We start from the raw sequence: 13,383 nt of genomic DNA on the forward strand, positions 1-13,383 counted from the left end.
TCTGTTTGGGTTCTGTTGGTTTTTTTCTCTTTTCCTCTTAATCATTTCCAATGCATGTGCAAGGCGCTCTAAGTCAATAAGCGAGGACAAACTAGACCTCCAAGATTTCTGGGCCAGTGTTTTCAACACACAAGCTGGGGTCCCACAGGAAGTGACTAGATAGCTCCACGGGGCCCTGGGGCAGTAATGCACCTTGAAAGGGGTCATCAAGGGCCATCTGGTCCATTCCTCAGCCTTGGGCTTCATGGAAGGACCCCAACTCCTCCCAAACAGATAATTTTTCACATCCTTAAAAATCTCTTTGAATCTGAATCCAAGACTCAAAGCCACATCTCCCCTGCCTCATCAACGCTGTCATTAAGATGACACCATATTCACTTCCATGGCCTCGACGCAGACTCAGCTGATAAAGGAAAGGTCAGTAAAACTATTCCCATGAGCTCTAGAGAGCTGCATGTAGGGAAAATATGCTAGTCCCAGGTCATATTGTCAGAAAAAAAATGGCCTTTCCTGCTAATAATATCTCCAAGAGCTACTGAGCCCTCATACCTATGAACAGAAGAAAATCACTCTCCCCTACCTTCACTATGGCCCCAAGACAGGAGAGCTCCCTCCGGGTCACTAGAGGAATCCTACCCATCTGAGGAAAAGTAAATGCCCCAAGCTTTCTTCTTTCTCTGCAACAGACCTGCAGAGTCCCCACCTTGTAAACGAAACATCTTCAAGAAGGAGACCTGAAATCTGTCCCCCAGAACATCACCATTGGGCTGCGTATGGTGCTGCTTTATTGGTAAAAGAGCCACCTGGGTGAAATCACCTTACAAATAAAGTCCCCTTAGCTGGATCACAGGAAGATCCAATTTATTGTAGAAGTCCTACTTGTTGATGGGCCAACAGTATATCCATGGATAAAACCCTGATTGGAGATCTCTCCTGCATTCCAAACACAGAAGAACATCCTCTGTGCTCAAAGAATAACCAGTGAGGCAAGACATAAATCCCTTGTGAAGACCAGAAAGTAGGCAGCTTACCTTGGGCTTCACCACCTTCATGAACGACCCTCTGAGCAAAGCTTCCTCTCGTTCTTGTCTGGTTACTTTCTGGGCATCCAGAAACTTCAAATTGGGCAGCTTGTGCAGAACAAAGCATCTGAAAGAAAACAGTCAGAGACAATGCAGGAGGGTAGGTGATGGCCTCAAAGATCCATGCAATTTATCTCAGGCTCAGGGATCTACATCATTAGGTCTTCAGAAGTTTAGACCTTGGTGCTGCTTCTCTTTTCTTTCACAAATAATGAATGATCACTCTTTGCAGAAATCCAAATAATTATATTTTACACACACAACTAATCCTTAAAAATGTACACTAATGATTGCTCTTGATTCAAATGTAGACACACACACACACACACACGAATGCACATACCCAATGAGCCAGGAAGATCCTATCAATGTATATCCCCCCGCCCCTCCACACTAGAAATGGGCCTGGCTTCTTTGCTACACAGAAAGTTCTCAGGGAAACTAACCTATAACCTAATTGTACTATTATGCCACTGCCATTCCCATGAGTCATCTGTGTAACTCTCATTTCTGAGATAAAAGCAAATCTTTGGGAACCTGGCTGGCTCAGGCAGTAGAGCATGTGACTCTTGATTTCGGGGTTGTAAGTTCAAGCCCCACAATCGGTGTAGGGATTACTTAAAAATAAAATCTTTAAAACAAAACAAAACAAATCTTCAATTTGAAACTAAGACAAGAAACATTGACTGGCCATCCAGGACAATAAACTAGAGGTTGTAATAACATAGATGACTTTGGGATAGAAGTAAGGAACACACATAACTGAGAAATGCTTCCTTGAAGAACTGAACAGGGGTCTTGAGGATTTTCCTCATCATCCCTGAGTTACTTCCACACTGGCACTGAGAAGATTATTTTTACTGAGGTGAAACAAGAAGAATCAGTTTATAGGGGATATTAATTTAATAGCCCAACAAATACTAATACAGATTCCCCCAGAAAGAGTCTTTGGTGTCCATCATGGCCTCCAAGGATAAGCTAATGGCTACTTGTGTGATGAACTGTCCTCAAGCAGGTATATTTGGAATTGATGAGAAGATCCATGTGGCCATGGGATAGGTACATAAACATACAAATAAATACATAAAGGGTACAGACACCTGCCTATACTTTTTCCTCAGGGACGGTTACCAACCCAGATGCTTTCCATCGAGCCCCCATACTTGATCATTCAAAGGAGCTATTGTTTAGACCCTGTCCTGCTTAGGAAGAAGAGGTAAGTATCCAATGTCAAGAGCAATAGATTATCTCCACAGGAATCTGTCATTTCCTTCCTGTATTCAGCCTCTTCAGTATTCACTCATCTTTCAAATCCCAACCCACATGAAATTTTCTTCTGCATCTCCAGACCACATTGTTTTCTCCCCTCTCTGCACTCCCAGGATATACTGTGAACACCACACCATATAACATTTGGTTGTTTTTTAATCATTTTATTGGTGTTCAGTTGATGTCCTCACCTATAAGCTTCTTAAAGGCAGGGATGTTATTTTTCTCACCCTCATATTGTCTCAAAAAGTAGCTTTAGAATGGACTAAAAAAAATACCAGTTTATTTCAGTTGTATGAATATTTCTTGAGCACCTACCATGTGCCAGGCCCTAGGTACACAGAGGTGATTATAACATGATTTCTACTCGTAAAGGGGTTCTCAGTATAATGGGGAAGATAGACTCATACAGAAAAATTAGAAATCCACACAGCTAAGTGCTGAGATTGGGGTTATGTGCAAACTAATTCTGGGGAGCACAAAGAAAGGGACCTAACATTACTCACTGAATGACTGAAAACCAATGGCTGGAGGAGAAAGAGGAGAAACAAGAAATCAAAAGTGATCTTCAAAGAACCAAACTCTAAAGCAATCTTAAGCACTGAGCTTTTTCTCAGTGCAAATGTTACCTGGGGTGTATAGCATGCCCCCCTCCTCACGGGAGCATTGGGTTCCCAAGGCCAGCTCCCACCTTCATAAGATGGTCTCACATCACCAGGTGGCCTCCATATACTTGCCCAAAGATTTGGCTGATCATTGAAATGCCAGAGAAAACAGCATAGAGGCTTCTAGTTGAAATACTCCTTAAAGTGAAAATACTCTGAGTTCTTTTGAGGTATACTTTTCTTCCCCAGGAGTGGCCACCCCAACATCTGAGGTCCTGGAAATTTGACTATCTACTTCCAGCTTCCTCCCTGGTCTCAATCTATAATCATCTTTCCAACTTCTCCCTGAGCCTCTCCCTTGCCTTTCCAAATGCCCTCTACACTTATCCAAAATCAGAAAGTTTCATGAAGCCTCAAATGAACTTCTATCCTCCAGCAGAACTCCCACTGGCCTCAGTCAGTGTCAGAGAAAACTTCCATCTTCTGCGTATAGCAGCAAAGTCTTGATGACAACAGATTCTTTCAAATAAAGACATCTACAGACGGAAACAATATGTCAGGAGTGACGCTCAGAGGAGTAAAGACACCCACTAAGTGTAGGGTGGGAAAAGATGAATATTCAGGTGAAGAAAACATCAGTATTAGAAAATCAGCCAATGTTTAATGATGGAATGAAAGATGTCTTCACAGGGCTGGCAGGAACCACGATGACAACAGACAGCACGTTGTCATTTTGCCCCACTTTGGATCACAGCCCTGAAATCAAAGGAGAGAGAGAGAGGTACTGGCTTTTAAGCTAGTTAAAAATTTTAGATGACAAAGAGCTGCTGTTTTCAGAGCACTCATCTTAAAACAATCGAAGAAACAGCCCATGAAATAGGCTGCCAGTCATCCCTGAAACTAGGGCTGTCTTGACTCCCATCCTGATGGGCTGGCCTGGGGTTTCTAGGTGGTAGGTGCTTGGAGAGGTTTGCGGGACACTAGGAAGGCTTGCCCCCAAAAAATTCAGCCTGAGACTCAGCCCAGGTTCCAAAGTTCCTCCCTTAGAGATGGCTTCATATATTCACTCACACAACCAATAATTAGCGAGCTGCTACCACCTGTCACAAACCGTGCCAGGTGCAGAGAATAAGGTGAGGTGTGAAACAGACAAGGCCCCTGCTCTCAAGCAGCTTATATTCCAGCACAGTCACTCTCAAACTTAAGAGGGCATCAGCATCCCCTGGATGGCTTATTGAAACACAGATCACAGGACCCCAATCCCAGAATTTCTGATCCGCTAGGGCCTGGAGTGTCCATTTCCAGTAAGTTCTCGGGGTGGCTGATGCCACAGATCATGCACAAACCACTGTCCAAGTGAAAATAACACCACGATGCATAATAGTTTTGGAATTATGAGGTTGGTGAGGTGGTGAAGAATCTCCCTCCCAATTCTGCTCACGGTCTGCCCTACCCCAATGTCTGTGGTACACAGCGCTCCAAAGGCGGCCACATCCACCTGATCTCCCTGCCCCTGGGTGGTTTGGAACTAGCTCCAAACATTATTGCCAAGTGATAAGTCAGTGGGCTTTCTGCCTGCCTGTCCCATCCCAGTCTTGAGAGATCTATTTCCCTTTGTTCTAGGTCATGTCAGGGTGTCAAAAGCTGCAGCTTCAATCCCGAGTATAATACAAGTTTGCCATAAAAATACAACCGAGGATTCCCGAAGCCACAGAATGAAGGCTTTTACAATATCAATTCGACCCTTGTAAATTTAATCCAGGGTTATTTGTTGCACCAAAATCTCTTTACCGTGATGTATTACTTAGTTACTGGGGTTATCACAGCCGTATCCTAAAGTTGCATAGTACATAAAACATTTCAGTTAACAATGCGGGAAGGTTAACTCCCCCAGATAACCTGCAATCACAAGGGCTAGTCCAGATGACATGCCTCTGTCAGCTTCCACGAGCTATTGATGGTTCAATCAGTTTGTTTTGAAGGTAAAGTACAACAAAAGGGCAGTAAACTTATTCAGACTGTCAACAGGGGCTATCGGGAATGGGGCTTGCAGGTAAGTAATTCTGGGTGTTTTAAGGCTATTATCAAACAGCAATGGTTGAAGGAAGAGACAGCTACTAATAACACAGAAGGCAGCCATCATAAACCACTTTATGGCAGAAACCCCCGTCTATAAATCCTGCGACACCCGGAGACAGCTTCAGATTTATAAAACTGCTTGTTAAGCCAGGGCACTGCTTAATGAAAAGAGATCGGTCTAAGTTCTGAGTCTTATGTCCCTAGCTCCAGAGGGCAACTCCAATTTTCCTGACCTTCCCAAGGTGGCTGGGCGAAAGCCCTGGGGCTGGGGGTGGGGAGTCAGGGGCACTCTCTCGGCTGTGATGTGGAAGGTGAGGTTATCAAGAAGAAATCAGGGATCCTGGGAAGGTGTGTAAAGACCCATTTGTTTCCGTCTGAAAGCAAATTCTCGAAAAATGAGACCCACACACAGAGCTTTTCAAGTTCTCTCTCTTCATATTCAATGCCCTGTCTTCTTACAGGACTCCTCTAAGGAGACACCTAACACTGGCAGGGGGAGGAAAGGAAGAGCAGAAAGCCTTTTTTGTTTGTTTGTTTTTTGCTCCCAAATCAATTTTCTCTGCCCGAATCCTAAAGCTCTGGCATTTTTCATCTAGACGTCAAAGGGAGAGGAGGATGCTCTTTCCTCCTGCTCAAACTGCTACCCCAGGGGGGGCTGGCTGCTCCCCAGTAATGCCGCACAATCACAGAAACACCAAGATGGCTCTCCATTGTCTGCTCTTGGGGTTGGCTACCATGTCTCTTTCTCTGAGGAGACTCTGCTAAAGAAATACCAAGTTTCCAGATCCTAAGGGAATCAGGATGCAAGGTCACCTGGAGTTTTCTCCTACCTCTTCCCGTTTATGGCAGTACAGAATGCCCATCCTCCCCATGAGCTCTTTCTGACTTACTGCTCCCGTGCATGGAGGTGGTGGGGAGACATGGTGCGAGCTACTGACGCTCTACCAGGGGCCCCTGAAGTCAGCAGCGGGTGACCCAGGAACTGTTCTCACTCTTTCACAAAGCCTAACAGAATAGAGTGAGAGCGCCAACAAAACATCAAGCTTCTCTGCTTTTGACTGGATTACATCAACCCCATTTGGTAACACTGGTTACCTCATGCTCATCAAAAGCACTCATCAATGGCTAAATGTGTCTGACTAATTTTAAAAAGTTAGCAATGGCTTAAATGTAGCTTATTAAAGAAACCAAAGCTTATTAAAGAGACGAGAGGGGCAGAAAATTAAACAGAGGAGAGGTCTTCATAACAAAAAGCTTGGGGACTAACAGGGCAGAGGAAAGGGTCCAGACTCTGGGCTTATTTTGCTGTGTGATCTTGGTTCAGTCTCTGCCACCTTCCTGAGCTTCGGTTTCTCCATATGCACAATGAAGAGAATGGGCTCAATGATGCCTAAGCCTCTCTTAAGCTTTTGCCTGCTTGAATTCTGTGTGCCTCAAAGTTAACTTCCAATAAACACATCCATAGCCTCCTTTCTTATTACTCCAATTTCCTTATATAACCACCCCCTCACACCTCCAGGTAAAGGAGGGCTGTGAGAAAAAGTCAATAAAGACCAAAGAGTAATGAACAAACACTGTGAGTGGAATAACTCCAGATGCTCAAAGAGATGACAATGATCTCACTCTAATGAGCCGAGGTGAGCTCACCTACAGCATTAATGAATGCCTGACAACTGGCAAAGGCCAGCTGATTTTCCTCACAGTTCACCGGCAGCATGTTTGAAGTCTCCGTGCAAACAATACACCCACAGGACAGAGCAAGGCCCTCTACAGAGGGTAACCAGCAATTACTCTGTGGGCTTCTGTCACTTTGATCTCTGGGTCGTGACCTTTGCTTTCTTGTGATCTTCAAAGCCCAGATTGTAGATTAGCTGGAGAACGCTAGCTGGGTTATGTAAGCCACAAGTTTTACAGCGTCTATTTGGCTGGGAAATGGTGGCAGCCCAGGATGGCCAGCAGACTGCGCAGGGTCCCTCCCTCCTTCCCTTTGGCTGAGTGCTGCAGACACTGGGCAGGCCTCAGGCTGCTCTCTGTGAGGGAACAAAGAAAGGGTGTCATGTTTTAAATAATTTAAAGTTGTAAGAAATACAGAGGGGCCTACTGAGGAGGTGGGAAGAAGGTGAGGCCAAGAAATGACTGGAGTGGCAGGAGGGGATGAATGGCAAAGGGTTTTGTCACAGAACTACAGCTGAGAGACCATGAGACTAAATCTCTTATTTGAAAAGCCAGGTCTAGCTCTTTGCGAATTGTTGACTTTCAATCTGTTTTCTTTCCTGCAGGAAGAAGAAAGAAAAGAATTGCGAAGGAAGACAAGAAACAGACCATTCTGGGCACCAGGTCTCCCACACTTGACTCATTGTTTGGCTAGTGTTGAAGTCCACAGGAGGCCCCAAGTGGTTTCTTAGCAGGATGGTGGCCTCCCAAGCCAACCAAGCTCTGCCACACCACTCTCTTCCCACGCAAATCCTGAAGGCTGCTTGTTATCACATTCACCTTCATTCAACATTCATCCCAAAATAGTCGCATGGTGTGTACACACAGAAAAGCATGGGCAGGGTTAAGCTCCTATAATAACATGGCAATGGACATTTCTCAGCCATGAACCATGATGAATGGCGAAGAAAACATCCAGGCCTGATTCGCTCCTGCCCCAGCAGGACCAGGGCACCGCTCAACAACTCGGTAGTATGTCCATGCTCACATACAGATTTAATGAGCCCGTTTTACTATGGGGATACATGCCAAGAAAACCCAACTGTGTGCACAGAGGTTAAGGAAGGAAGGAAGAGGGTTGACTTGGGGGATGGGAGGAAGGCATCAGCAGAAAGTGAAGCATCTATGAAGCCATTTCCAGTAACTCCATAAATCTAGTCACTTCCCACTTCTGCTCCAGTGGTTGGCCACAACGTGACCTAAAAGTGGGCTGACCTCTCTGAAATCAACACCTCCCATAGAAATGAAACAGATGTACTTGTTTTGATGTATGGCTGGGTGACATATTATAAATATTACATCACATAACCACAGAGGATGCCAATCAATAAGAAATTTTTTCAGACAGCACTAAATGAGCCATGGGTTCTTGCTTCTGAATACACTCCTTTAAGGCTCCTACTATTGCTTAAATGATTAATAGAAGACATATTGTCAGAAAATGTACTTAAAGTGAAAAACAGTAAACTGTAGAAATATCATTCATTTTTTAAGCAATTTTCTAGTGAAAATGTCACATAAATTTACATAGAGGCCATACTATTAGGCTCTGGGTAACAGCTAGGAGGAAGGCAGACCTCATGCTTTGTGGATGGAGGGCCAGGAAAATATTTTACCAAAAGGAAAAAAAAGAAGGTGGCTGCATTGCTTTGTAGAAACCCAAACACTAGGACCCTGGATTCAAAAGTCTTATTGTAAAACTGTAAAATTTCTTAGGGGCAAATGAAGCACAAACTCCAAGATGAACAAAGCAGAGCTGCTTACAGACCAGAGAACAGAACTACATTATATATACATCTTTCTCATCCAAATATAAGGGTGAGAGTGGTTGTCAAAAAGAAATAAAAAATAAAACAAATAAAAAATTTAGAATTGCTAGAGAATAGGCTACCATTCCACTCAACCGTCATATGCCGTGCAGTAAACAGGTAACTGGATGGGCACACATTTAGTGTTCCTTCCAGTGTTCTTAGTTCTTATTTCTCTCAGAGCGTGAGCATCTTCCCATTGTTGTGGGTGACTTATGGATTTTCTAGGGTAATTGTGACTAGATGTGATTTCAGCTGTGTGTGGCCCTTAGAATCCAGCTCCTCATGGCTGCTTTGCCATATGTGCGTGAACAAACAACCTTCCCAGGCCTATCCCTCAACCGCAACAGATCTGGAGCAGTGAGGTCGGGCTTAGTGGGCACCAGCGCCAGCCCATGAGATAAATCACTCCTCTAGAACCAAGCCCTCCCTGAAGGATCAGGACCCAATGACCAGCACTTGGATTGAGTCTGAAGGATAGTCCCTTGCTTGTTAACCGTGTTTGTGGACATCAAATGGATCGGATTCCAAATAGGAAGTGGGCATCTGAGATGCCCAGAGGGCCATACACCTCTCTATAAGCACTCAGCTTCTCAGAAGAAAATAATTTTCAAGCTGCCTGCAGCGAACACTTATCTGGCCCCTATTCCAAGGCCAGTGTTACTTTAGATATTGAAGAGTCTTCAAAGAGCAAGAAGATGCAGCCTTACCTACTAGAAGCCATCCTCTGGATACGGACATACATAAAGTAGTGAGAGAAATATACAAGATGGAGTATATAAAATGGCACGAGATAGTAGAGGAAGAACTGTAACAGCGCGGAAGCAGAGTATCTCAGAATGCTACAGCCAACAGAAATTTTCAACACTCCTTAGTCCAATAGTCAAGTGAGCATCCAAATACCTATTGATTTTTTTGTTGCATTTGCCACTAAGTTAATCAAAATGCTTTGGATGATTCAGAAATTCAGCCTTGGTGAAGGGTCCCTGATCTAGACTATCCTCCCCATTTTAAAGCTGGGCCCCACCTCAGATCTTCTGATCTGACCCTTTTATGGGTCTTAGTATTTTTACTGATGTGAACAGTTATAATAACAAAAAAAGACAGTATTAGCTTTTTTCCTTTTGCAACCTTATAAGCCTTCTATTTGAGACTGAATAGAATATGATGCAATTGAAGATTTTCATCATTCCACTTCTCTCATTCTAGGAAAAAAAAAAAAAAAGACAACAAAAATGTGCCTACAGTTTGGCTTACATACAGCTCCATGAATGAATGAATGAACATATGTGTCAATGTGTGTGCAAACACAAACATACATAAAAACACATATATAGAGAGAGAGAGCATGCGCAGGCATATACATACATATATAAAATTTATTGACTATTTTAAAGATTTAAACACATGGGGAGCCTAGGTGGTTCAGTCAGTTAAGTGTCCAACTCTTGATTTCAGCTCAGGTCGTGATATCAGGGTCAAGGGATCAAGCCCTGCATCAGGCTCCCCACTAAGTGGGGAGTCTGCTTGAGATTCTCTCTCTCCCTCTCTCTCTGCCCCTCTCCCTGCTTGTGTGTGCTCTGTTAAAATAAATAACTCTTTTTTAAAAAGAATTAAACACAGAAATCTTAAGAAAAAAGTCAGAAAACAAAGCAGAATTTCCTAAATCGTGCTTGGTTTACTAAAAATGTTGACTGAAAGAACTTTCTTGGACTTGTTTGACAGTTTCAAGACACATCTTGTAAATTGCTGCAAGAAGATAAAATATGTTTTAAGAGACCCCTTCATATCTGAAATCAGGCTGTTAAATGCTTCAGAGTTGATAAGAGTGTTAAAGAAGCAAATTAAGTTCTAAGTGATTAAGCAAATTACAGGGTTGATTTAGAAATGTGTAACTCTTCACCTGCTGGATATTAATCATATTTCTCCTAACAGAATTGACACTCAAACCTACAGGATCACATCCAAATGAAAATCTTCATACTGGAGAAAGACTTACTACATTTTTTTAAAGTAGGGTTAGAGTTTTATTCTAAGATGGTTTAAAAATAGTCTCAGACCCCTACAACATTAATCAAGAAATCTAGAAAATGAGGTTAAAGGTACACAATGCTTCCCAATAAGGAAACATAACAGGATTCCTGATGTAGCTTTATGTGTCTGTGTATGTATTTTAAAAATATACAATGTTCAATAGCCTTCAGTATTTCTAACAGCTTTGCCTTTATGCAACATGAACTCCCCTGACTTCATTCCTCCATGGGTCACCACAAATTTTTACAGGAGTCCCAAGAGAACCAGTTTCTTTCAAACAATTATCTTCTTTCCCCAGTCCTTCCAAATTTATTGTCCAGTGGCCTTACCTGCCTTACATTTCCATCCTTCTTTCCTCTTCCCTTCCCACACTGATTCAGGTAGGATGTTAATGAGAGCTTATATCATAATGAAGAGAGAGGGTACACACATGAAAAGATCACCTAAAAATATTTGCAAAACAAAAATCAAGAATGAGGGAACACAGAATTCAAAATGAAGAAAGAAAATATAAAATGAATTTAGTAAAATGGGTAAGATGAAGGAGACTCCCTAAGAGAGGTGAGTTTGGGTCAGATATTTCAAAGCAGATGGTTTAGTAGCAGAGAAGGGGAAGAAAAGCACTTCTCCTGAGAGCCCATCAAAGCATGCGGTTGGTGGACAGTGAGGCATAGCTTTATGGAACAAAGTTATGGACCTTCAGGGACTTCCTCCTGGGATCCTACATAAGCTCCCTAACTTTAGTGGGAAGTGCTCTCTCTTTAAAAGGCAACTCTGAGGCTGACCACAGGAGAATCTTACAACACAGAGTAGGGATAAACAAAATATAGGCCATGGGTCAAATCTGGCCTGCTCCTTGTTTTTGTAAGTAAAGTTTTATTGAACCATAGCTGGGGCACCTGGGTGGCTTAGGCAGTTAAGCATCTGCCTTCAGCTCAGGTCATGATATCAGGGTCCTGGGATCAAGCCCCACGTCGGGCTCTCTGCACAACAGGGAATCTGCTTCTCTCTCTGGCTGCCCCTCTGCTGGCTTGTATGCACTCTCTCTCTCTCTCTCTCTGTCAAATAAATAAATAAAATCTTTTAAAAAAACAAACATAGCCATGCTTATTCATTTACAAATTGTTTATGGCTACTTCTGCATTGTAACAGCAGAGTTGAATAGTTGTGACATAGACCAGATGACCTTCAAAGTCTGAAAATATTTATTACCAAGCTGTTTACAAAAAAAGTTGGTCAACCCCCACCCTAGACCGCCTAGCAGCTTTTCATGTTTCTTGGTTCCTGTGACCTTGATGAAGGGAAACCATGGCTATCGATTACCAAAAGGTTAAAGTTTAGTATTATCACAGGAAGTCCACTGATACTTACCAAACACCTACTATGCATCCCATAATATCATCCCCCCAGAAGATGCTCTTTCTCCCTTTCCCATCGTGTTCCAACCCCTCAGTACTCACCTGTATCTCTTGTAGTCTTCCTCATCCTTTTCTAAGCTGACCAGCTCGTTGGGACAGGCCACGTTACCCAGTAGGCTGAGGTACTCCAAAGCTGGTGTCACTTCTGCCAGGTGATCAAGCAGACACTCCAAGTCAGTGATGTGACAAAGGTTAAGGATTTGGGTCCAGGGAGACAAAAGGCCTTGTAAGGAACATGGACTATAACTGGCAGGCACAGCACAACACCTGACAAGTCCAGTCTGCTCCCAGGAGGTGACATGGGGGAGGGTTGGAATCAACTTAGCTGTGAGGTATCTGGCATGGCTAGTTTTTCACTCCTGCTGGGGACACAGCCCAACTCTTCTCTGGGCAGGTAAGACTGAATCCAAATCAGTTGAGAGAGAATGAACTTAAGTGTTTATCACACTTTTTTTTTTCCTATATGGTTCTTTCCATGTGGTATTTGTAAATCCATAAAACTGTTTTGTTTTTTGTTTTTTTTTTTTTAGTAATGAAAGCAAGAAATTATTTACAATGCCCTCATTAAAAAATAGATTCCCCTTTTCTCCTTTAGGGGGTAATTTATCATTAAAACATACAGGAATGGCATGGATGCAAGCAGGGATTGGCATCCTATTATGATCTAAGGACCTGGGGTGGAGCTAAGCATTGCTCAGTAGCCTCACTGGTGACAATAAAGTACTGAATTAGGGGAAAAGGAAAACAAAGCTAGGAGAAGACAAATGGAGTAAGTTATTTAGTCAAGCCAGGCAGGTCAAAATATATTTGAGGATGAGAATCTGTTGTGAAACTAATATTCTATGAAGGAGAGAATGAAAGAGAAAATTCCAAGGAAGGGCATGGTGGGGAGATTATGCCATGATTCATTCCCTCAATGGGATCCACTGGTCGATCAAGGCAAACATTGAGACCCCCCAAACCAAATAAGAATCATAGATTCAGTTACAGGTATTAATAAGGACTTAATGACAACCTAGCTGTCACATCAATACATATGGACTCCTGGCTTGAGCTACATGCAGAAGAACTAAGCCCTAGGCAAGGTGATGACTAGACAGATCATGAGCGGAGGCCATGACTACCAGAAACTTATGGAAGAGAGGTGTCAGCCAATATCAGCAGATGGAATGGGGTCTTTGCCAGAGAGTAACAGCAGAGCAAAAAGGGACTAAGCATATAAGAGTGAATGCTGCATATAAGAGTCAAAGACTCGGAATATAGTGTCTAGGAGTGAGGTCTATTTGGCTTAGGAAAGGAAGGTAAAACCAAAGAAAAGGGATGCCCTTACTCTATCAGGATGTTATCTAACCATGGGATGTTACCCCCATTTCCT

At 43.0% G+C, this 13,383-nt stretch overlaps 1 protein-coding gene across 2 annotated transcripts in view; it reads right to left on the minus strand.

Moving 5' to 3' along the window:
• Positions 1–13,383, minus strand: part of LRMDA (leucine rich melanocyte differentiation associated) — a 1,038,849-nt gene that overhangs the window by 439,110 nt on the left and 586,356 nt on the right. For both annotated transcript variants that reach the window (XM_078077548.1, XM_078077549.1), the window contains exons 4-5: positions 12,051–12,188; positions 1,032–1,149 (exon numbers count right to left, since the gene is read on the minus strand). In XM_078077548.1, coding sequence (XP_077933674.1) covers positions 1,032–1,149; positions 12,051–12,188 — 256 coding nt within the window. The remainder of the gene's footprint in view (positions 1–1,031; positions 1,150–12,050; positions 12,189–13,383) is intronic.

This window comes from Halichoerus grypus, chromosome 7, assembly GCF_964656455.1.
Source record: "Halichoerus grypus chromosome 7, mHalGry1.hap1.1, whole genome shotgun sequence".
NCBI classification, from domain to species: Eukaryota; Metazoa; Chordata; class Mammalia; order Carnivora; family Phocidae; genus Halichoerus; species Halichoerus grypus.